The 23,566-nt window shown below is 40.4% G+C and overlaps 1 protein-coding gene and 1 non-coding gene across 5 annotated transcripts in view; both read left to right on the forward strand.

Moving 5' to 3' along the window:
* The window catches only part of LIMA1 (LIM domain and actin binding 1), an 86,031-nt gene that overhangs the window by 15,297 nt on the left and 47,168 nt on the right, over window positions 1–23,566 (forward strand). For 3 of the 4 annotated variants that reach the window (XM_029955251.1, XM_029955252.1, XM_029955253.1), the window contains exon 2: window positions 11,620–11,761. In XM_029955251.1, the coding sequence (XP_029811111.1) occupies window positions 11,643–11,761 (119 nt within the window). In that variant the 5' untranslated portion in view covers window positions 11,620–11,642. Of the gene's footprint in view, window positions 1–11,619; window positions 11,762–23,566 lie in introns of those variants that run through there. The other variant, XM_029955254.1, reaches the window with a different exon arrangement.
* Window positions 6,466–6,572, forward strand: LOC115305807. Its single transcript, XR_003915004.1, has one exon. It is a non-coding gene; the product is annotated as a U6 spliceosomal RNA (small nuclear RNA).

The following is a 23,566-nucleotide window of genomic DNA, read 5'->3' on the forward strand; positions in this document are numbered from 1 at the left end:
AGCAATGAGTCCAAACCCCTTCAACCCCCCTGCATGTGCAAGGCAACCACTGATCTGCTTTCTATATGCCCATCCTAGACGTTAAATAGAGTCATACAATATATGATCTTTGTGACTCATTTCTTTGACTTGGCATAATTTTTTCAAGGTTCATCCATGTCATAGCATATATCAGTACTTCATTCCTTTTCATGGCCAAATATTATACCTTTATATGGATAGATCACATTTTGTTTATCCAGTTATCAGTCGATGAACGTTTGGGAGGTGTCCACTTTGGGGCTGTTGTAAATAATGTTATTATACACAATCATGTACAAGTTTTTGAGTGGACATGTGTTGTCTTTTTTCATTTCTTTCGGGGCTGTGAATGTACCTCCCCCAGGAGTAGAATTCCGGGGTCACATGATAATTATGTGTTTAACCTTCTGAGGAGCTGTCAGCTATTTTCCAAAGCCGCTGCACCATTTTGTTTTCTCATCAGCAGTGTGTATGAGGGTTTCAGTTTCTCTACATCCTCTCCAGCACTTGTCAAACTATAATTTTTTTAACCACATCCCACAGTAAGAAATATTTTACATTCTTACCCAGTTTATCCACACACAAATAGCTGAGACAAAAGCTTTGTAAAACAATACTTATACTCTGTATGATGCAGTCTGACATTTTGTATTTCATTCTATTCTTTTTCTTTAGCACAGGCGTCTTGGCTCTGACCCATTAAAATTGATTTCACAACTCACTAGTTGTGACCTGCAGTTAGAAAAATACTAGGCTGTTTTAACCTCTTCATTTCACACAAGAGGAAATTGAGGCCCTGGGAGATGACTTCTTCAGCAAATGATACTGCTAATTAGTTGCAGATTAAAGATTAGAAAGCATGTCTGTTGGCTTCCTGCTTTAACTTTTGACATCTCAAATTTAGTTGCTCTCAGATTCAGTACTTTCTTTTCTTTTCTCTCTGGAGTTGTGAAGTATGAATCACTAAGGGTGAAATCTTTAAGCACCCAGTGAAAGTTGCTCTGATTCTTTGGTGAGCAGTTTCCAGAAGTGAAATTGCTTCTCAGAATTACACAACCTCCTTTTGATTATTCTTGCTCTGCATCTTAGTGGGTTTGTTTAAAAAAAAAAAGTTTACTTATTTATTTATTTGCTTATTTATTTATTTAGAGCGAGCAGAGGAAGGGCAGAGAGAGAGAGAGAGAGAGAGAGAGAGAGAGAATCCCAAGCAGTCTCCACACCATCAGCACAGAGCCCTCCAGTGGGCTAGATCTCATGACCATGAGATCATGACCTGAGCCAAAGTGTCAAGGGTTGGATGCTTAACTGACTGAGCCACCAAGGCACCTCTCTCTTACTGTTGTTAGAGGACAAAATATCCTTTAAATATTTTTTAATGTTTTATTTTATTTTTGAGACAGAGAGACAGCGTGAGCAGAGGAGGGTCAGAGAGAGAGGGAGACACAGAATCTGAAGATAGGCTCCAGGCTCTGAGCTATCTGTCAGCACAGAGCCCAACGTGGGGCTTGAACCCATGAACCATGAGATCATGACCTGAGCCAAAGTCAGATGCTTAACCAACTGAGGCATCCAGGCACCCCAAGAACAAAATATCCTTAAAAAGAGATTTAAAAATTTTTTTTAATATTTATTTATTCTTGGGTCAGAGGTGGGGGGAGACTGCAGAGAGAGAGGAGACACAAGATCTGAAGCAGGCTGCAGGCTCTGAGCTGTCAGCACAGAGCCTGATACAGGACTCAAACCCATGAGCTGTGAGATCATGACCTGAGTTGAAGTCGGATGCTTAACCGACTAAGCCAACCAGGCACCCCAAAAAGAGATTTTTAAAAAAAGACAAAATGTTGCTGAAGTGAGTGTGTCTTGATATAAACATCTACATCCTTGTTGACCCCTGGGAATTTGATCATTGCTACAAATTTCTTATTGTCTAGGATATATGTTTCTGTAGAGGCCTGGTTAAAACTCTTCCAAGAAGAATATCAGTGATAATTCTAACAGACTTGTTAGATTTGCCTACAGACTTGTCTGTCACAGTGCTGCTGAATAATAGAGTAGTGAGCCTTTAATGTACGGTACTTGAAGTTATTTAGTGGTTCTATTTTTTTTTTCATATTCCTTGAGTTTAACTCAAAAGTTTGAATAAACTAAAATTACTAACTCAGTTCTGAAAAATGATACGTACTTTCTCAACAACCAGCCTTAAGACTGCATAACAAGCATTTATTTTTTGGTACTGATAGTATTTTTGGATAAAATTGAAACCTTTATGTAATTTCATTCAAAACATATGCATAAAGTTCTTTCTATTTAGAAAGCAATGTACTAGATGCCAAGAGAGCAAGAGGCAAAGTAGATCTGTCCCTGATCTCAAGAATCTTTCTATCAAGTAGAATTTATAAAATTGTGATAAGATAATAGAAGTGACCTATGCTGATTGGGAATAGAGCCAAGACAGTTCAGGAAAGGGTTCTATGAAGGTGGTCTTCCCTGGAGCCTTGAAAGGTGAATAGATTAAAGAAGGGATAACATTCTAAGTAGGGTGAAAAAATATATGGTGCATCAAGGGAGTAGAAACTGGTAATGGCATAATTTTGGAGATTCTCTTTTCATGTCAAAATTCTATGGAGTCAGGCTTCTCCCTATCAGAGAAAGAAGTTTAAAAAAATAAAAGGAATGCTAGAAAAAATCTTGTGATACTAGATTATTTGACGCTAGATTATGTATATGGGTGTGTGTGTATAAGCAGATAGGTAGATAAAGAGATAAATAAGTATACGGAAGCAATGATATCTCAGTAGCAATGAGCACATGTAGTGTCCAGATTTGGTTTCTCCAATAAAAGGAATCAAGACTCTGTGGGGTACTTGATTCTAGGCCTAGGGGCCAGGCAAATACAAGACAATTTTGGGACATCCTATAGTGCTAGAAAGTAAGAATGTGCTAAAAAAAAAAAAAGGTAGTGGCATATTGAAAGGACACTACAGCCAAGCTGAAAGAGCTCCAAATAACCAAAGCTGGGAACAATTTGAGCAACAAAATAAAACTACCCAGGGAATAGAATAATACAGGAATTATTGTAACTCAGGAAATAAAATAAATATCCATGAGTCTATCCTAATATAAATAAATGATTGAATAAATATATAAATGAGAGAAAGAGCAAAGAATCCCAAATAAAAAATGTAGAAGGAATGATAGCAAGAGAAAAATTATCATTAGAACAGCACAGTAATAATTGCTGAAGGCAAGATGAGCCCATGAATGCTAAAATTAGTAAAGGTTTAAGGAGAAACAGGATTAAAGTATCTCCCCTCAAATATTTACAAATTATAAAGGGGAACATAGTAACTTTACAGTGGTGAAACCCGGCAGACACTACCTTAACCGAGTGATCAAGGTGAACATCAGCATTAACAAGACATCAACATCATGAGCCTTCTTTTTTTTAATATTTATTTATTTTATGTTTTTTATTTATTTTTTGAGAGACAGAGAGAGACAGCATGAGCAGGGGAGCAGCAGAGAGAGAGGGAGACACAGAATCCAAAGCAGGCTCCAAGCTCTGAGCTGTCAGCACAGAGCCCGACACGGGGCTCAAACCCACGGACTGTGAGATCATGACCTGAGCCCAAGTTGGATGCTTAACCGACTGAGCCGCCCAGGCCCCCAACATCTAGAGCCTTCTGATAGATGCACTGAGGAAGAAAGGAGTCTCTGTAGTATTCCTCCCCAAATTCTATAACTTCACTCTATTCTGAGAAAGCACCAAATTTTAAAAAGTAACCCCCACCTTTTTTTTTAAGGCTTGTGAAATGTTCCAGGCTCACCTGGTATTTCCCTGCCCCAGCTCTGGAATCAACCACTTCTTCAAGGTGCCCTGGTTCTTTTTACTGGAGAAACAGAAACCCAAGTTGAGGGACATTCTACATAATACCTGACCAGCACTCTTCAAAAGTGTCATGGTCACAAAAGACTAAGAAAAACAGAGGGATTGTCACAGACATTGGAAGAGGATTAAGATGCCATGACCATTAAATGAAGTATAGGATTCTGGAACAGAAAAAGGTTTTAGTGGAAAAAGTAGTAGAATTTGAAAAAAGTCTATAGTTTAGTTAATAGTATTGTACCAGTGCTAATTTCTTATTAATGATAATTGTGCTGGGGTAATATAAGATAGAGCTACATGAACGGTACATGGGAACTTTTGTGCTTCCTTTGCAACTCTTGTGTAAATCTAAAATTATTTCAAAATAAGTTTTTAAAAAGCTTAACTTCAAAAGTTTTTTTTTTGACTTTGTGAATTTAGTCACTGTTTTTGTAAAATAATATATACACTTAGAAATAAATGTAGTTTGGGGCGCCTGGGTGGCTCAGTGGGTTGGACGCCCGGCTTCGGCTCAGGTCATGATCTCGCGGTTCGTGGGTTCGGGCCCCACATTGGGCTCTGTGCTGACAGCTCAGATCCTGGAGCCTGCTTCCGATTCTGTGTCTCCCTCTCTCTCTGACCCTCCCCTGCTCATGCTGTCTCTCTCTTTCTCTCAAAAATAAATAAGACGTTAAAAAAAAAGAATAAAAAGATGCACAGATCTTTAAAAAAAAAAAAAAGAAATAAATGTAGTTTATATTTTGGAAAAACATTATGTGGGAACATTTTCATGTTGCTTTTGTTTAAAATTTCCCTTTGCACCTTGAAGGTTTTTTAGGTTGGTTTTTTTCTTTTAATCAGTTGCTCCTATGGTGCCTGGCTGGCTCTGTTGGTAGAACGTGCAACTCTTGATCTTATGGTCATGAGTTTGAATCTTATGCTGGGTGTGGAGATTACTAAAAAATGAACAGGGGCCACCTGGGTGGCTCAGTCAGTTAAGCATCTAACTTTGGCTCAGGTCATGATCTCACGGCTCATGGGTTTGAGCCCCTCATCAGGCTCTGTGCTGACCGGTAGGAGTCTGGAGCCTGCTTCAGATTCTATGTCTCCCTCTCTCTTTGCTTCCCTCCTGTTCACGCTCTGTCTCTCTCCCTCTCTCTCTCTCTCTCTCTCAAAAATAAAATAAATCTTAAAAAATTTACAAAAACATAAACTGCAATAGTTGCTCGCTTTTACCTGCTGACATTCAAATCAGAAAGAGCTCTTGATAAAAAGAAAATTTTAAAAAGTTTAAAACTTTACAGTCTATTTCTTGTTTTTTTTAAATTATTGTAATGTTTGTTTATTTTTGAGAGAGAAAGAGTGTGAGCGGCTGAGGGACAGAGAGAGAGGGAGACACAGAATCTGAAGCAGGCTCCAGGCGCTGAGCCTTCTCAAACACACAAAACATGAGATCATGACCTGAGCTGAAGTCGGACGCTTAGCTGATTGAGCCACTCAAGCACCCCTATAGTCTATTTCTAAAAATAATATTCTTTTTTTAAGTTTATTTATTTATTTTGAGAGAGAGAGAGTGATAGAGAACATGAGCAGGAGGAAGGACAGAAAGAGAGGGAAAGAGAATCCTAGACAGGCTGTCTGTGCAGAGGCCAATGTGGGGCTCAAACCCACAAACCGTGAGATCATGACCTAAGCTGAGATCAGAGTCGGACAGTTAACCAACTGAGCCATCCAGGTGCCCCAACATTTTCTTTCAATGAGTCAGTTTGTCCTTTGTTCTAATTGTGTGTGTGTGTGTGTGTGTGTGTGGCTCTGTTCAGGCAACTATGCCTCTTGCACAAGTAATCATCTCAAGAGCAAAACAAATAGAAAGAGTTGGGGGAGAAAGAAAGATATGATGAGATTATGAGATTAGATTTATAAGAACAGGATAGTATTAGTGACAGCTCATTTGCTTTTGTCCCAGCCTGGATTCTGTAAGACAGTTTGCTTAGTTAGGTTAAGTCTGTAAATGCATTTATTAGAATAGGTTTCCAAGAGCAGCCACAGACCTCACCCTCAGCAACAGCTTGAGGAAGCAGATACCTGGGGCCAAATTTCCCAGTGAGTCATTGCCCAACCCTTAAACTTTAAAGAACCTTTGTTCAAGAGATTTTTATCAACAAGTTACAGCTCTCCATAGGACATTTAGCCATCTTACCTTAAGCTACCTGGTGGGATAAAAGAACTTTGAACTGGGAATGAGAACTCGGGCTCTCATACTTAACTAGCTGTGGAGTTGAGGGAAATTATTGGACCTTCATGTAGCTCAGTTCCCTTACTGTACAAAAGGGGATTTGGTTACTTCATTTCTAAGCTTCCCTCTTAATGTTAAATCTGCCCTATCTAAAACTGAAGGCATCTTCCTTCTTAGCAAACAGTTCTCCTTTCTATGTATCCCATTATTATTTGTTATACCACTGTCCTTCTGATCTCTGAGGCTAGAAATCTTAGAGTTATTTCTGTTACATCCATTTCCTTTAACTCTTGCACACAATTGACAACCAGTCCTGTCATTCTTCCCTCACAGTTGAGGTGGTGTGGTCACTTTGGTAGCACATATACTACTATTGGAATGATACAGAGAAGATTAGCATGGCCCCTGCTCAAAGGTGACACACAGTTGAAGTTGTAGTAGAATGCATTTGACCTAAGAGGTTGGGTTTTGGAGTCTGAACACGGCCTTCTGCTTGGGCCATATATTAGCTATGTGACCTTTGTTTGGCACATTACTCGACCTCAAAGAACCATGCTTTGTTTTGTTTTGTTTTTTAATGAAAATAACACTAGTCTTATCTCCAGGGTTGTTGTAAGGCTTAAATGAGTTAGTAAGTGTCCAATAAATGATAGAGCCTTTTATGTGTGCATAGCAGTGCACTAGATTGGATCTTACAGTCAAATGGGCCTTTGGAAAAAAATAGTCCAAGATATTGTAGGCCAGGGGCACATGGGTGGCTCAGTTAGTTTAAGTGTCCGACTCTTAGTTTTGGCTCAGGTCATGATCTCATGGTCTGTGGATTAGAGACCCACTTCAGGCTCTGCGCTATCAGAATAGAGCTTGCTTGGGATTCTCTCTCTCCCTCTCTCTCTGCCCCTCCTCATGTACATTCTCACTTTCACTCTCTCTCTGTCTAAATAAATAAATAAACCTTAAAAAAGATATTGCAGCCCAAACTGAATACCTTTTTCTAAATGAGTCTTTGCAGGTATTGGCACATGCCCTTCTCACTCTTAACAGGAGAATTTCTAGGAGTAGGAAGTTGTCCTAAAGTCTGAGAATGGGATTCCCATCTAACAAAGACTTGGTAAAGAGGGAGAGATATCACACCTTTAATTCAGGCACATGAAAGTCAAGATGTTCACAATGAAGAGTATTTCAAGAAGGCCCTAATTAATTCTAAGTTTTCACTGAAAGAACTAATGATTTATCTCTGCTGCTGGCCATTCTGGGAAGATAATAGCCACTACACTCTTACTGAAAGATAATATGTATGGGTTTGCAGCTAAGTGATTCAAAACTTTTGCTACCCAATTTTCTACCATGAACAAAAGTGATGGTTTTAATCATTATTCATTACTTGTAGTGGAAAGAAAATTGACTTTGGAAATCAGAGAGAATATGGATTTGAATCCCAGCTCTGCTACTATATGACTAAGAGATGATTGTATGGTTATTTAATATTTCTGAATTTCTGTTTTTCATCATAAGATAGTAAAACAAATTTTGTAGGGGATTCTGAGAAATAAGTGAGATATGTACTTCATGTAAGTAGATATTTTAAAATGTTCATTTCGGGCCACCTGGGTAGCTCAGTCAGTTAAGCGTCCAGCTTCAGCTCAGGTCATGATCTCACGGTTCATGGGTTCAAGCCCTGTATCGGGCTCTGTGCTGACAGCTCAGAGCCTGAGACTGCTTCGGATTCTGTGTCTGCCCCTCTCTCTGACCCTCCCCTGCTCACACTGTGTCTCTCTGTCTCTCAAAAATAAATAAAAAACATTAATTAAAAATTTTTTAAATAAATAAAATGTTCATTTCTGGGGGCACCTGGGTAGCTTAGTCATTTCAGCTTCCAACTGTTGATTTCAGCTCAGGTCACGATCTTATGGTTCACGAGATTGAACCCTTCAGTGCAGAGCCTGCTTGGGATTCTCTCTCTCCCTCACTCTCTGACCCTCCCCTGCTTGTGCACTTGTTCTCTCTCTCTCAAAAATAAATAAAAATAAACATTAAAAAAATAAAATGTTCACTTCTTTCCAAAAGTGTGATTTTTAACCTTAGCCAGGAATTTTTAGCTTCCTGTGGTGTATCACAGGGATTTTTCTTGCAGGCATGTGTAGTTCAACATACGTAAAACAAAACCCATACTTCTCCCACTTCTTCCTATATTTACTGTCTCTTTTAATGACATCAACAATCTCCTAATCATTCAAGTTTGATAATGCCAGTTTTGATTCTTTCTCTCTCCCTAAGTCCATTTTATTCTAAGAACTGTAAATTCTCTACCCACCTTTCCATTCCACCTATCCAAATGTAATGATTACCTCTCACTTAGACAGTTTTAGGATCTTTTTGACAAGTAAATTAGACTCTAATCTTTGCCCCACTTAGCAAGTTATACACTGCTGCAGAATCAGCTTTTAAAACATGGTTTCCATGTTTACTTGCTTTTTCAGAAACTTTCCAGGTTCCACCAGAGAGACTGTGGACTTATCCACTATGGAACTCTTATCTAACAGATGTAGGTGTTGGCCTCAGGGAAATCATTTTTGGGGGAGTGGCACATTAAGACTAGACCTTATCTCTGCTCACTCACAGGCTAGTTCTTTCCACTATTGGAATATGGCCCAAACTCCTTAACATGTTTTTCAAGGCTTTTCCCATTCTGGCCCCATTCTTTCCCAACCTTTTCTTCTACTACTCCTGTACCTACCGTCAACTCCGTGGAAGTATTCTATGCTGTTTCAGCTCCCTAACAGTGTAATGCTGTTCTCCCTACCCGAGATGCAGTTCCCTCCTCCTGGCTTCAGTGGATGAAGCTCTGCCCCTCTGTAAGCCCCACGTCAATCTGATGTCTCTTCCCTTCCCTCCCATCAAGCCAGAAAATCAAACCCTCTACTCTGAGACCATGCATTGTCTCTAACCATATTCTGCTCTGTACTATAATTATTGTGTACATGTAAGCAAGCTCCAGCAAGGGCAGAGCCCTCTCCTTATACTTTATAGAAAGAAGCTAGTTACTCAGTTACCTAATAGCAGAGTCTATCAAAAAGCATGTACTCATTCTCACCTTTATCTGTTTCATAGTGTGCTGCTAATCACATTGCTAAGAAATAGTAGTATGGGGACACCTGGGTGGCTCAGTCGGTTAAGCCTCCGACTTCGGCTCAGGTCATGATCTCATGTTAATGGGTTTGAGCCCCGCGTTGGACTCTGTGCTGATGGCTCAGAGCCTGGAGCCTGCTTCCAGTTCTGTGTCTCCCTCTCTCTCTGTCTCTCACTCTCTCATGCTGTCTCTCTCTGTATCAAAAATAAATAAAACATTAAAAAATTAAAAAAAAAAGAAATAGTAGTATGCTTCTGTAAAGAGAAGTGTGGTGAGGGTGTGAGCCACTTCACTCCTTGAGTAAAAAGTGTCTTATCCTAGCCTTAAACCTAGAAAGATATTCTGACTTTTCCTGGATTTCTGGCTAATATTAATCAAAAGCATGGAATTAGACTTGGGAATTAAATCCCCCCCCCTTTTTTAACGATACTCAGTCCCTCAAATAATGAATGATTTTTCCTTTTTACAAACAAATTTGGGAACATATCTTCTATTTTTTTTCTTTGATCCAGAGTTGATTGCAGTAGACACACTGACAACTTTTATATCCACACCTACACTGGACGCATAGAATTGTACCAAACAGTGTCTTAAAGTGTTGTTCAGTATTTCCTAAACTTGGCTCACAGGGTCATTACTGTGGTTTTACCTAACTAAGTTTAGCAGAATTGTTTTTGCTTCTGTATCTTTTTCTTATTAGTGTTAGGGCAACAGTGTTTGGTGGGTCTGTCAGATTCAAATTGGGAAGCAGATAAACAAGTAAATACATATTATTTGATACATTGAAGTTTACTTCAAAGAACGAGTGTAGATTTAAGATGATTTTATCCAGGAAGAGCAAGATTCTTAAAAAACCAATATGTGTCATCTACTTATTCTGTGTCAGGGTCTTTATTTTATTTATTCCTCATAAGGATATTATGAAGGAAATACTATTGTTATGAATGAGAAATCTAAGTTTTAGGGATGGGGCCAAAACTCCCACTTAAATGCATCTGTGTCAAATGCCAGAGCTCCTTACCATGAGGGGGTTCTGTGTTACCTACCAACATGGGGATTAAAATGAACAAGTAAAAACAACAAAACTCGCATTGTTTTCAGACAAGACTTTATTTGGAAGAACAAGTTGAAAAGTAGTGTGTTCTTTAAGATTGCTTATCACTTACTTTGCATAATAGAACTTTTAGTGTAAAATGGCAGCCCAGGTTGCTTGGTTAAGCCACTGTGTTCTCTTGTCAAGGTTCCTAGAAACAGTGCATGATGAACTCTGCATTCTATCAGATCAGTTATGCTCTGCAATTGTCAAGAAACCTGCAAGTAGTATTTTTATCTATAGTTTTCACTCTTCAAATAAGGAAGTTATGGACTCATTTCTAATCTTACGTCTTCTTGATCAAGGTTGGAACTCCTTTGGTAACTACTAGGGCAGAAACTCCTTTGGTAATTTCTGGGGAAAAACCCAGATTAATGGACTGGGACTAGGTGATTTCAGGGGCATAGCTATATGTATTCTTTGACTTGAGGAATTTTAGAAAATAATTTCAGAATAGAGGTTTTGGCCCCTGCATTTAAAGTGCATTATACTTCCCCAAGTTGTTAAGATTGTTAAAATGTAAAAGAAATAAGTATAACAATAGCCAGTTCTCGTATATATATTTAAAATGCTCTTAATACATTATTTAACCTACTTAATATTTTAAGTATATCCTCTCCTTAAATCCATACCAAAACACCAATAATGGCACATAATATTCTCATTTTTCAGCTGAAGAAACTAAAACTATATGTACTAAATTATATAGGTCGTTCAAGGTAACAAAAGTTATGATTCCAACTGAAGGATATCTCAACTTAAAGTCCTCACTCTTTATATTATACCATGCTGTGTCCCCGGCTCTCCCTCCAAACCAAGCGGTCAGTGATGCACAGTTTGGGGAGAATGGGCAGCCAAAAGAAACTTGGATGTAGGTAGAACCTAATTTGGACCTGAGTCTACACAGATGCCAAGTGTGCTTCCCCTGGGATGTAATTCAGAAGAGTGGAACATTTCACTCCAAATGTGACTTTGGAACAGATTTAAGTTCAGAGGAAGGCCAACTGATGTTTGCACAGTGAGGTCAGTCATAAAATGATGGAACTGGAAGGGACCTTAGAGATCATCTGGTCTAACCTTCTCATTTTACAGGAAACTACAACCCAGATATTGAATCATTGGACCAAGGTTACAGTTTTTGAGAGAACTGGTAGAGGAGTGTGGTCTGCTGGTCTAGGGAGAGCTCTCTGCTCACTCTTATGCCACACCACTGCCAGCCCTTGGCTACTAGAGAATCCACTTCTGTGTCTAATACTCTGACTTTCTTTATTGCATAGGTATCTCAGTATCTGTAGACAAGATGGAATCAACACCATTTAATCGACGGCAGTGGACTTCAGTATCATTGAGGGTAACGGCCAAAGAACTTTCTCTTGTCAACAAGAACAAGTCATCAGCTATTGTAGAAATATTCTCCAAGTAAGTGCTGATCTTTGTCCAAAAGGACCATCTGTCTTGAGCAAACACTACCACCTGTTAGGGAAATCAGTAAAGGAAGTAGGTGGTATAAAATGGCTTTATTGAGGGGCACCTGGGTGGCTCAGTCTGTTAAGTGTCCAGCTCTTGGTTTCAGCTCAGGTCATGATCTCATGGTTCATGACTTTGAGCCCTGTGTCAGGCTCCGCTGCTAGCAGTGCACAGCCTGTTTTGGAATCTCTCTTTCTCTCTTTGCCCCTCCCCTGCTCCCTCTCTGTCTCTCTCAGAATAAGTAAACTTAAAAAATCTAAAAAATTGGCTTTATTGAGGACCTTTTGTATTTTAGGCACCAATCAAGACACTGTGGAGAAGGACGATAATAATCAAGAGACACATTCTCAGGGCGCCGGGGTGGCTCAGTCGGTTAGGCCTTTGACTTCAGCTCAGGTCATGATCTCACATTCATGGGTTTGAGCCCCATGTCAGGCTCTGTGCTGACAGCTAGCTCAGAGCCTGGAGCCTGCTTCCAATTCTGTGTCTCCCTCGCTCTCTGCCCCTGCCTGCTCATGCTCTGTCTCTCTCTGTCTCAAAAATAAATAAAACATTAAACAAATTTTTTTTAAAGAGACACATTCTCTATCCTTGAGTTTTTGTTTAGTTAGGGAAAGAAAAAGTTACAAACACAAAAGATAATTATAAAATACATACTTATTAAGCAAAATGTTAGCAAGTCCAAAATGAATGGGAATAAGTATTAGAAACAGAATAAGAGAGAAGGACCATCATGGGCAAAAGCTAATCAGGCAGGCTTTTTGGCTGAGGTAAGTTGTGAGGCATCCAGTGATTTAGTTGAAGGGGGCTTTAGGTATACTCTATACCTGCTTTGTCCAGTATAGTAGCCACTACATATGCGCCTATTTAAATTTAAATTAATTAAAATTAAATAATACTTAAAATTCAGTTCATCAGCTGTCCTAGCCACATTTCAAGTGTCCAATAGCTACAAGTAGCAAGTGGCTACCATTCTGGAAGTCACAGAAGCATTTCATCATTGCATAAAGTTCTTTTGAACAGTGAAAACTGTGTAGGCAAACTACAGCCCACTGGCTGCCTGTTTTAATAAATAAAGGTTTATCGGAACACAATCATATCCATTTGTGCATTGTCTCTGGCTGCTTTCCTGCTACAGCTGCAGAGTTGCAGCAGAGACCATGTGACCTAAAGTCTAAAATATTTACTATCTGGTCCCTTAAGAAAAAGTTTGCTGACCCCCTACTCTGGACCATGAGTTCTTTGATATGAGGGCCCCTTTCCCACTTATTTTATACGCCTAATGTATAGCATGGTGACTGGAACATAGTGGGCACTCAGCAGATGTTGAAGGAATGGTATTTGTAAGTAATGTACCAGGACTGCCCAAACACATTGACTTTACTCAAAGGGAGATGCCATACTGGGGAGGAGCTTAGGGCAGCTGGTAGATTTACCTCGCTAGTAGAGTTTGTTAGTAGGAAGCTACAGTACATTTAAGAGAGAAAAGGTGGTCAAGATTTGAAGAAAGTAATTCTGGGAGCTGTATCTAGGATACAGCTAAATAGCAATAGGAGGTTTCTATAATCTACAATGTCACCTTTTCCTCAATAACAAATTCATCAAGTACTTGCGCTGTTGTAAACACTGCCCTTCCAAACTGTTCACTTTGTTTACCGCTTAAGGTAGAATGAAGGTGGAAGGAGACTTGCATAGACCTTTTATCTTCTACATTATGCATTTTGTATTATTGTAATTTTATGGCAAATGTGTTATTCTTACCAAAAAAAGTAAAATCAATAAAGATATTTTAGGAAAAAGGGACAGAGATCTAGGAAGATAGTAAGACATAATCCTTGACCTCAAGGAAATTGATGGTATAAGTTAGTATGGCTTATATGGTAGACGAAGTCCCCAAACTTCCTTCATCTTAAGAATCACCTGGGGTACCTATTAATAATATAGTGTTCCTACTGGGTATTTATCCAAGGGATACAGGTATGTTTCAAAGGGGCACATGCACCCCAATGTTTATAGCAGCTATCAACAATAGCCAAAGAATGGAAAGAACCCAAATGTCCATCGATGGATACATAGATAAAGAAGATGTGGTGTATATATATACAATGGAGTATTACTCAGCAATGAAAAAGAATGAAATATTGCCATTTGCAACTATGTATTGATGGAACTAGAGGGTATTATGCTAAGTGAAATTAGTCAGTCAGAGAAAGACAAATATCTTAGGACTTCACCCATATGAGGACTTTAAGATACAAAACAGAGGAACATAAGGGAAGGGAAGCAAAAATAATATAAAAACAGGGAGGGGGACAACACCTAAGAGACTCTTAAATATGGAGAACAAACAGAGGGTTCCTGGAGGGGTTGTGGGAGGAGGGATGGGCTAAATGGGTAAGGAGCATTAAGGAATCTAGTCCTGAAATTATTGTTGCACTATATGCTCACTAACTTGGATGTCAATTTTTTTTTTTAATTAAAAAAAATAAATTGAATAGACATTGCAAACTTAAGACACAGCATAAATAAATAAATACATAAATAAATAAATAACATGGTGTCCCAGTTATCTGTTGCTGCATGGAAAAAAAAATCTCCAAAATTTAGTGGCTTGAAATACTAACATTTATTTTGCTTGTGAATGTCCATTTTGGGTCGGGCTTGCCTCTGCTTCATTTGGATCTGCCAAGGTGGCTCAAAGACAGGGCCCATGGTCCTCTAAAGGCTCGCTCAATCACTCACAAGTCAGGTCATTGCTGCTGGCAGTCATCTGGCATCTCAGCTGGGGCCCTGGTCAGAATACCTATACATGGCTTTTCCGTGTGGCTATTTGGCTTAGTTGGCTGGGTGTCAGGGCAAGCATCCAGATACAGAGGGAGGGAGGGAACAGAGGAAGAAGGGAGAAATGATCAGGAGTTGTGTGGCCTTTTATGACCTGGCTTCAGAAGTTATACAGAATCACTTTTGCCACATGCTCTTCATTAGGAGCCAGTCCCTAAGGCTGGCCCATATTCAGAGGGAGGAGAACTTGACTCTATTTTTCGATGAGAGGAATGTCCATTTTTTTTAATGTTTATTTTGGAGAGAGAGAAGGGGGAGAGGGGCAGAGAGAGAAGTAGGGGGGAAAGAAGGGGGAGAGAGGCAGACAGGGGATCTGAAGCAGGCTCTGTGCAGATAGCAGACAGTCCGATGCAGGGCTTGAACTCATGAACTGTGAAATCATGACCTGAGTTGAAGTCAGATGCTTAACCAACTGAGCCACCAGGTACTTCAGGAATGTCAAAGATTTTTTTGAACATGTTTTTAAACTATCTACTATGGCTTCCCTGGCCCCTCCCCTAAAGAGTCTCATTGTGTGTGTCTGGAATGGGGCCCAGGAATTTGTGTTTTCAACAAGTATCCCAGGTGAATTTTACTTTCAGGGAGGTTTAGGAAGCACTGGTAGTGAAAGAGATGGACTTGTGAACTCACAGCAGTGAACTTGAACATAAAGCAGAAGGAATAAAGTTTATGATAGGTTCAAACAAAGAATTATGGAAACTAACCATGAATAAAGGGAATGGGAAAGCAAGCAGTCTAGCATGGAGAGATAAAAAAGGGAGAAGGTACTAGAACAGTTTAGTTTGAGCCAGGTGATAGATGGCCTTGAATGCCATACTAAGTTTAGAATTTAGTTAAACAAGGGAAACAATTGAAGGTTTTCAAGCAGAAAGAATGACATGATCAGACTTGTATCTTAGAAAGATGCTTCTGGCAACAGTGTAAAAAGTAGACTGGACAGGTGAGAGATTGATAGCATAGAGACAAGTTGTGAGGCTTTCTTGAGAACCCAGTGAAATCTGTTGAGGGTGGGGGACAGCAGGAATGGAAAGGAAGGGAAGGAATTGAGACAGTGTTGAGATGTGATTAATGGGAGTTGGAAACTCCCTGTTCTGCAGAGAGACTTCTCCACATTCTTACCCTTTTCACCCTCCCTAGCCCCACTTCTCTTCAGCTGAACTTGGCTTTCCCTCCACTTGCCTTCTGTCTCTGAGCAGTGGCCGCCTGCTCATTCTGTACATGCTGGGGCTGGGAGTCAGGGTTGCTGCTGTCCTAAATCTCCACTACTGGTTCCCATCCATTGTTTTTCATTCCTTGTTCTGAAGTTCTAAATCTGTGCTTTGAGGCTCACATCTAACTGTACTATACTCTTTCTATATTCCCTTTTTTTTTTTTTTTTGCAGTAGTTTGCCAGCCACCTTTCCTGGGGACAGTCGCTTCCAGCTTCGTTCTCTCCTTAGTGTTTCTCAGTGAGGGTGCTATTGGCATTTTTAATGGGGCAGACCTTCCCTCTGCCGGATGTTCATCATCTTGCCTTCCTCCAAATGCTAGTAGGACCCCATGACATTGTGACATCCAAAAAAGAAAAATGAGGTGGAAGAGAAATCTTAGGAAGATTCCCTTGCACATTTCCAGATGTCCCCCACTGCCTGTCGTGCCCCCAGTGAAGAATCACTGGTCCACATAAATGATCTCATACTCTGAGCTCATAATTGCTTGATCTTCCCTACTTTTTCAACGGACACATTGTCTCCCATGACCCTGCATTCGACCCCAACCTTATCTCATGCAGAATCCATCTCTGGAATGTGCATTTGGAATACCTTTCTGATTGGAGCCTCGTGTCCTAATACTGTTCCACTCTTTTATTCCCACTGATGCTATTCTTGGGCCAAAACAGGACACCCAGGCTGTGGATGTCAGTCTCCTTCTTGACTTCACTTCCTTCCCTGCCTACCTCAGTGGTCACCTCAGTGAAACGCTCACCCCTTCTTCCCTTCCCTTCCCAGCCCTTTATTCTGTCATTGCTTCACCCTGCCAGTTCTCAAGATGGAGGAATTAAGGCTTTAGCGCTGATGAGAAGTAGGAAATTGGGAAAAGCAGTTCATCTTAGAGGCTTTCTTAATCTTACAGAGAAAAAGCCAGAAGTCATTTTAGAGGTCACCTTCTCCTAGCATAGCAGGGTGACTGTCTTTTCTCCATGAAGGTTATAAGAACAAATGGCAATTATGCAAAACTGTAAATCCTGAAATCGTTCACAGAATCAATGTGCCAGGCATCATGCTATATTTTCTTCTCTTCCCTTCCCTTCCCTTCCCTTCCCTTCCCTCCCCTCCCCTCCCCTCCCCTTCCCTTCCCTTCGAGAGAATGTGTGTGTGTGTGTGTGTGTGTGTGAGAGAGAGAGAGAGAGAGAGAGAGAGAGAGAGAGAGAGCGTGAGTGAGCGAGCTAGGGAGGGGGTGGGGTGGAGAGAGTGGATCCCAAGCAGGCTCACTGTGGGAGTTCAAAGTGGGGCTCTATCCTATAAACCATGAGATCGTGACATGAGCTGAAGAGCTGGACACTTAACCGACTGAGCACCCACATGCCCCTGTATTAAATTAGTTTTGAAGGATAAATAGAGTTTGATTTGGTAGGCTGAGAGGATGGGGGCAACATTGCAGAGAACCCCAGGAGGTCTAAAGCACAGAAATAGTACAGGGCGAGATGTACGCTTAGGACAGATAAATCAGAGAATCGGCCTGGGTATCTTCTTCACATTACATGCTCAATGGAGACCCTGAATCAGCCTTGCTGATCTTGCTCAGGGCTTTTAGGGGTCACTCACTGTAAGTTGCGAAAGCAGATTGCAGGACCGTGTTCCACAAAGCATATACTAATCTCTACTTCCAACACCTGCTGACCTGATTTTCTTATTTTGAAACACTCCCTATTATGGGGTTTGGAATGAGTAAATCCTGTACAAGCCTAGTTAAGAGACTATAGGAAACCTTAGGAGGTTTCTGATCAGAGATTAATATAAAAGCGTATTTGGAAGCTTTCTCTGGCTCATGTTTGTAGAATTAGCTGGGCTTTCTTTTAACATGTTTTACATTTATTTGTATGTAAGAATAATTTTTTCTAGCATAGAGCTTGTGTCTCATAATTACTTTTTAGGTTTATTTCTTTTACTGAACCTCTATACTATATAAATCATTAAATTTGACGTAAGGAAGGTCCTATTGACAAGTCAATTTGAATGTCTAGCTTTAGTTTTACTCATCATTAACTTTAGTGTAACATAATCCATTGCTTGATTAAAATTTGACTCCTTTAGTGGAATTTGGGTTTTTTTTGCAGAAGACTCCTTTTGGACTCTTACATTTTTCGAAGGAAGGGAATCTGGCTTATTGGTCTTCAGCCTCTCTTGAGTTCTTCAGAGGAACCTCAGGGGCCAGGTCTGGAAAGATGGGAAGATCGAAAGGGCCGAGCCTGAGATCCTCCACACCAACTGTGCTGCTTCGATCTCTTTTATATGTTAGTTTCTAAATAAGATATCATTTAGGGGTGTCTGGATGGCTCAGTCAGTTTAGTGTCCAACTTCGGCTCAGGTCATGATCTCACAGTTTGTGGGTTCGAGTCCCGGATTGCAGCTCTGTGCTGACAGCTCAGAGCCTGAAGCCTGCTTCAGACTTCCATCTGTCTCTCAAAAAACAAAACAAAACAAAACAAAAAAACACTTAAAACAAAAAGATATCATTTGAAGGTAAGATTCTACAGTGAAAAGAGTTTTAAAACCACTGGCTTGGCTAACCTTTGCCCCATTCCTCTGACAGACAAGGAACTTGATGGCCAGTGATTATGACTGAGGCTCCCAGATAGCCGCCAGGCCAAAGCCAGCACACAGATCCCTGCAACCCCACCCCCACACTCACCCCCCCAACACCTCCACCTTGGTTATGACTTTACCCACTCCATAGTCTCAAGAAGGAACCTGACTTATATTTAGTTTTTCCTCCATTAAGAAAAACTGGACCCTCAGATCTCCCTGGCTAACTTCCTTTTTTTTTTCTTTCCTTTTTTGCTTCTCTGTAACATTTTAGTGGTGAAATAATTCTAGAGGAAAATACATTCCCTGAAACTTGGGAGTTTCCATTTTCTCTTTGCTCTCTTTGAGGGCATGCAAGAGTCATGGCTCAGGAACTCTATTCTGGCCTTAGAAAAGTTTGAGGCACTGTTATTACTCCCAAGATGATTGTAGCATCCTCCATCAGCTGCCTGCCCCACAGCTGAGCATTAATGAGCAGTTGCAAGATTAAATTCTGTATGTGAAGAAGAGGAGACCGGAGGACAAGACAATCTGGGAAGGGATGAGGGATGAGATTTTAATTATAAAAATGTCACTGCAAATATTCCCCCCCTCCCAAATTTGGATCTTCAAAATGCCTTCCCCCTCCCCCGCAAAATCAGCGACCACATTTTGTGTTAGAATTACGCCATTGCTCTAAGTGCCTTTGAGGAAAGAGTGAGTGTAGAATCCTGTTCTAACACTGAATTTAGAAGTATGGCACCTCAGAGTCTCTTAGCATCCCGAGAGTGCAAAATTGTAAAAAGTACCAAGGTACTGACGGGAGAAAGCAGGGGTATTCGACCTTTCTCCCTGGGTATCTAATATTTAGCAAGTACCTCATTATAAATAAAGGGTGGGGATATTTGAGTGCAGTTTCAAAACATAATTCAAGACAGCCACCAGAGGATACACCTGTGTCTTTCAGATGCCTCCATGCTAAAAGGACAGGACTGAAGATGGAAATTATTCTGGTCTTCTTTCTTTAAATCTATGTTTCTGTTAAGACAGTAGAAGGAAGGGAACCTTTGAGCCTATTTACTCAACTAACCACAGTGCAAATACTTTGCCTTGGAGAACAATTGTCTAAGAATAAACCTGTCTGCTGATTGGCCCTAGCTCTCACACGTTATGTTATCACTGTAATATACTGTAGATGATTACCCAGGGGGTGTGGAAACAAGGGTCAAGGCCAACTGTTAAGTTCCTTTCTATGTATAATCCACTTTTTTCCTGTGTTTCCACTTTTAGGGACTGGGAGACAGATGTATTAGTGCAAGTGAGGTGGTGGGGGAGGATATATGTACAAGGACATTCACCAAAGAGCTATTTGTAATGGTAGAGAACTGGAAACAATCCAAATGTACATTAAAAGGAGCTTGGGTAAACTAATTATATTTATAATGGAAAAGGATTGCCAGAGTTATAAGAGGCTACTGTGTTGCTAAACCCAGGGGTTTATAGCGTTTGTAGCACATGACTTTGTCCTTCCCACATTTTTCCTTCTCTTGGCTTCTCTGGCAGTTTCCTGGTTTTCTGCTACCTCTCTGTTCTTGTTGTTTTCTCTGGTCACCCCCTCATCCTCTTCTGACTGCTAAATGTTAGAGTCTCCAGGACCTCTTCTCACACTGCACACTCTTGTAGGTGACATGTATTCTCATGGCTTTAATACCATCTGTGGACAGACAAGTCCTGAATTTATATTACTAGCAATTTATATTGCTAGTCAGCTAACATGGCTGATGCTGCACTCTTTATCTTCCCCATCCCCAAATTTGCTCTCCTTCAGAATGCCTCATCCGGGTCACCAGTAATTCCATGACGCAGCTGCCAAAAACCCGGGAATCGTTCTTGACTCCTTCTTCCCCATCCCCTTACTACCAGTCCTGTTGATTCTACCTATGAAATACATCTCAAGCCTATTCACTTTTCTTTCACTCCAGCGCCACCACCCTGGGCCAGGCCAGCATCACCTCTCATTAATGCCACCTCCTTTGTCGGCCCCTCTAGTCCATTCTCCACACAGCCTCTAGAGCACTCCTTTATTATTATTTTTTTTAAGGTTATGTATTTCTTTTGACAGAGAGAGAGAGAGAGAGAGAGAGAGAGAGACAGACAGACAGACAGACAGACAGTTAGTGGGGGAGGGGCAGAGAGAGAGAATCCCAAGCAGGGCTCCACACTGTCAGGGCAGAGCTCACTGCAGTGAGATCATGAACTGAGCTGAAACCAAGAGCTTGTCACTTAACTGGCTGAGCCACCCAGTCGCCCCTAGAGCACTCTTTTAAAAAGAGGAATTGGGGGATACCTGGGTGGCTCAGTCGGTTAAGCCTCCGGCTTCGGCTCAGGTCAGATCTCACGTTCATGGGTTCGAGCCCCGCATCAGGCTCTGTGCTGACAGCTAGCTCAGAGCCTGGAGACTGCTTCAGATTTTGTGTCTCCTTCTCTCTCTGCCCCTCCCCCTCTCATGCTCTGTCTCTCTCTGTATCAAAAATAAATAAAAAACATTAAAAACATTTTTAAAAAAAAAAGGAATTGGGGGGTCTGGGTAGCTCACTTAAGGGTTGGACTTTGGCTCAGGCCATGATCTCATGGTTTGTGAGTTCAAGCCCTACATCTGTGCTGACAGCTCGGAGCCTGGAGCCTGCTTTGGATTCTGTGTCTCCCTCTCTTCTGCCCCTCCCCTGCTCACACTCTGTCTCTCCCTCTCAAAAATAAACATTAAAAAAATAAAAATAAAAACAGGAATTGGATCAGTGACCATCCCTTGTACCTAGGATTACATTCAAAATGCTCAGCATGGCCCACGAAACCTCTGGCTCCCCGCTCCATCTCTCTCTCCCTCCCTCCCTCTCTCTCTCTCTCTCTCTGTCTCTCTGTCTCTCTCTCTCTCTGTTTCTCTCTCTCTCTCTCTCTCTCTCTCTCTCTCTGTCTCTCTTTCTCTCTCTCTCTGTCTCTCTCTGTCTCTCTCTCCCTGTCTCTCTCTCTCTCTCTCTCTCTCTCTCTCTCTCTCTCTCTGTGCTTCAGCAACACTGGAGCTTTATGTACTTACACCTGAGACACGTTGGGGCCTTCGTGTGTGCTATTTTTCTGTGCCTGGAATGCTTCTCCCCCCTGGTTTGGCCTGGCTAACTCTTTTGCTCAAACTTCACATCTCAGTCTAAAGGTCATTTTTTCAAGAAGGCTTCCTTCGTACAACATACACATACCGCCCCTCCCCCTGCCACTGCCTTCTCAGTTTGATTTCTTTGTTAGGCTGTTTCATAATTCTGTGTTCTTTTTCTTTAAAGGATTTATTATGATGTGTGTGTGTGTATTATATATCATACATTATATCTCTATAATATATATTCATATGCTTAAGTGTTTAATGTCTAAACTGTAAGCTGAGAGCAGGAACTGTATCTCTGGGTTATTTCCTTTTACTACTTTTCTCTAGTGCTTGAATAGAAATTCAGCTGTTCTAAGATGGAGAAAGGGAGATGCAGAATAGTATGTACAATATTATCCTATATTTGTTATGTTTAAAAATTCCTATATTTTGGATGTTAATCCCTTATCTGATGTATGGTTTACAAATACTTTCTTTTATTATATGGAGTGCTATTTCATCCTGTTAATTAGTTTCCTTTGATGTACAGATTTTGTTGAAGTTCAATTTTTTAAAAAGTTTTATGTATTTTTATTTTTTTATTTTGAGAGACAGAGATAGAGAGTGAACAGGGGAGCGGCAGAGAGAGAGGGAGACACAGAATCCAAAGCAGGCTCCAGGCTCTGAGCTGTCAGCACAGAACCCGACGTGAGGCTCAAACCCTCGGACTGTGAGATCATGACCTGAGCCGAAGTCGACCACTTAACCGACTGAGCCACCCAGGCGCCCCTGTTGAAGTTCAGTTTATCCACTTTTTCTTTTGTTGCATGTACTTTTATTACAAGAAATCATTAGCAAATTCAATGTCATGAATCTTGGCCCCTGTTTTCTTCTAAGAGTTTTATAGTTTCAGTTCTTACACTTAGGTCTTTAATCCATTTTGACTTAATATTTGTATATGGTGTAGGTAAGGGTCCAACTTCTTCTTCTTCTTTTTTTTTTTTTTGCATGTGGAGATCCAGTGATCCAGTTTTCCCAGCATCATTTGTTGAAAAGATTGTCCTTTCCCTATTAGATGGTCTTGGTACCCTTGTTGAAAAGCCCTTGACTCCATTTGTAAGGGTTTATTTCTGGGCTATATTCCTTCCCCCCCACCCCAACAAAAAAGATTTTAATGTAGGAAGCAACATGTCAACATTACATTTAGATGGTAAAATTCAGGTTACAATTATATGACTTATATCAAATAATATCATACTGCTGGCTTATTGGGAAACAACAGTTGTGACAGTCATGCTTAATACCTTGGTTAAGTAAAGGGGGAAATGGACAGGGCTGGCACAGATAAATGCAAAGATTTCACAGTTCAAATATCTTTAACCCTTCTGAGAAAATACAGATGGGAAATCTGTGGCAAATCTTTCTATAATAGGGTGACTTCCATCCATTAGTAATCATTTTCTTCATGCAGTTAAAGTAACTGTAATTGTTTTTGACTGGTCTCTGTTCCATTCCATTGATCCATGTCTTTATGCCAGTATGATACTGTTTTGTTGTGTTTGTTTAATTGTGATGTGTTATACATAACATGTAATTTATCATTTTAACTGTTTTGAAGTATATAATTCAGTGGCATTAAGAACATTTACATTACTGTGCAGCCATTGCCATTATCCCTTTTCATGCTGCATAGTATTCCATTGTAATTTATTTACCAGTCTTCTGCTAATGGGCATTCAGGTTGTTTTCAGTCTTTTGTTATTACAGTTAATGCTCTGACAAATAATCTAATATAAAAGTCACCTTTGTTTGTGTGAGTATATCTATAGGACAAATTCTGAGACAGAATTGATGAATCACAACATTTGTGCTTTTGTAAAATTGACAAAATGCTTCCATATTAATTTACCCTCAGTGTAAGTAGATCAGCTTTAAAAGAAAAATCTTTCCCTACTTCATAGGTTAAAAATGTTTTTGTGTTGGGGTGCCTGGGTGGCTCAGTCAGGTAAGTGTCTGGCTCTT

The sequence above is a fragment of the Suricata suricatta genome, chromosome 10 (assembly GCF_006229205.1).
Source record: "Suricata suricatta isolate VVHF042 chromosome 10, meerkat_22Aug2017_6uvM2_HiC, whole genome shotgun sequence".
Classification (NCBI taxonomy): Eukaryota; Metazoa; Chordata; class Mammalia; order Carnivora; family Herpestidae; genus Suricata; species Suricata suricatta.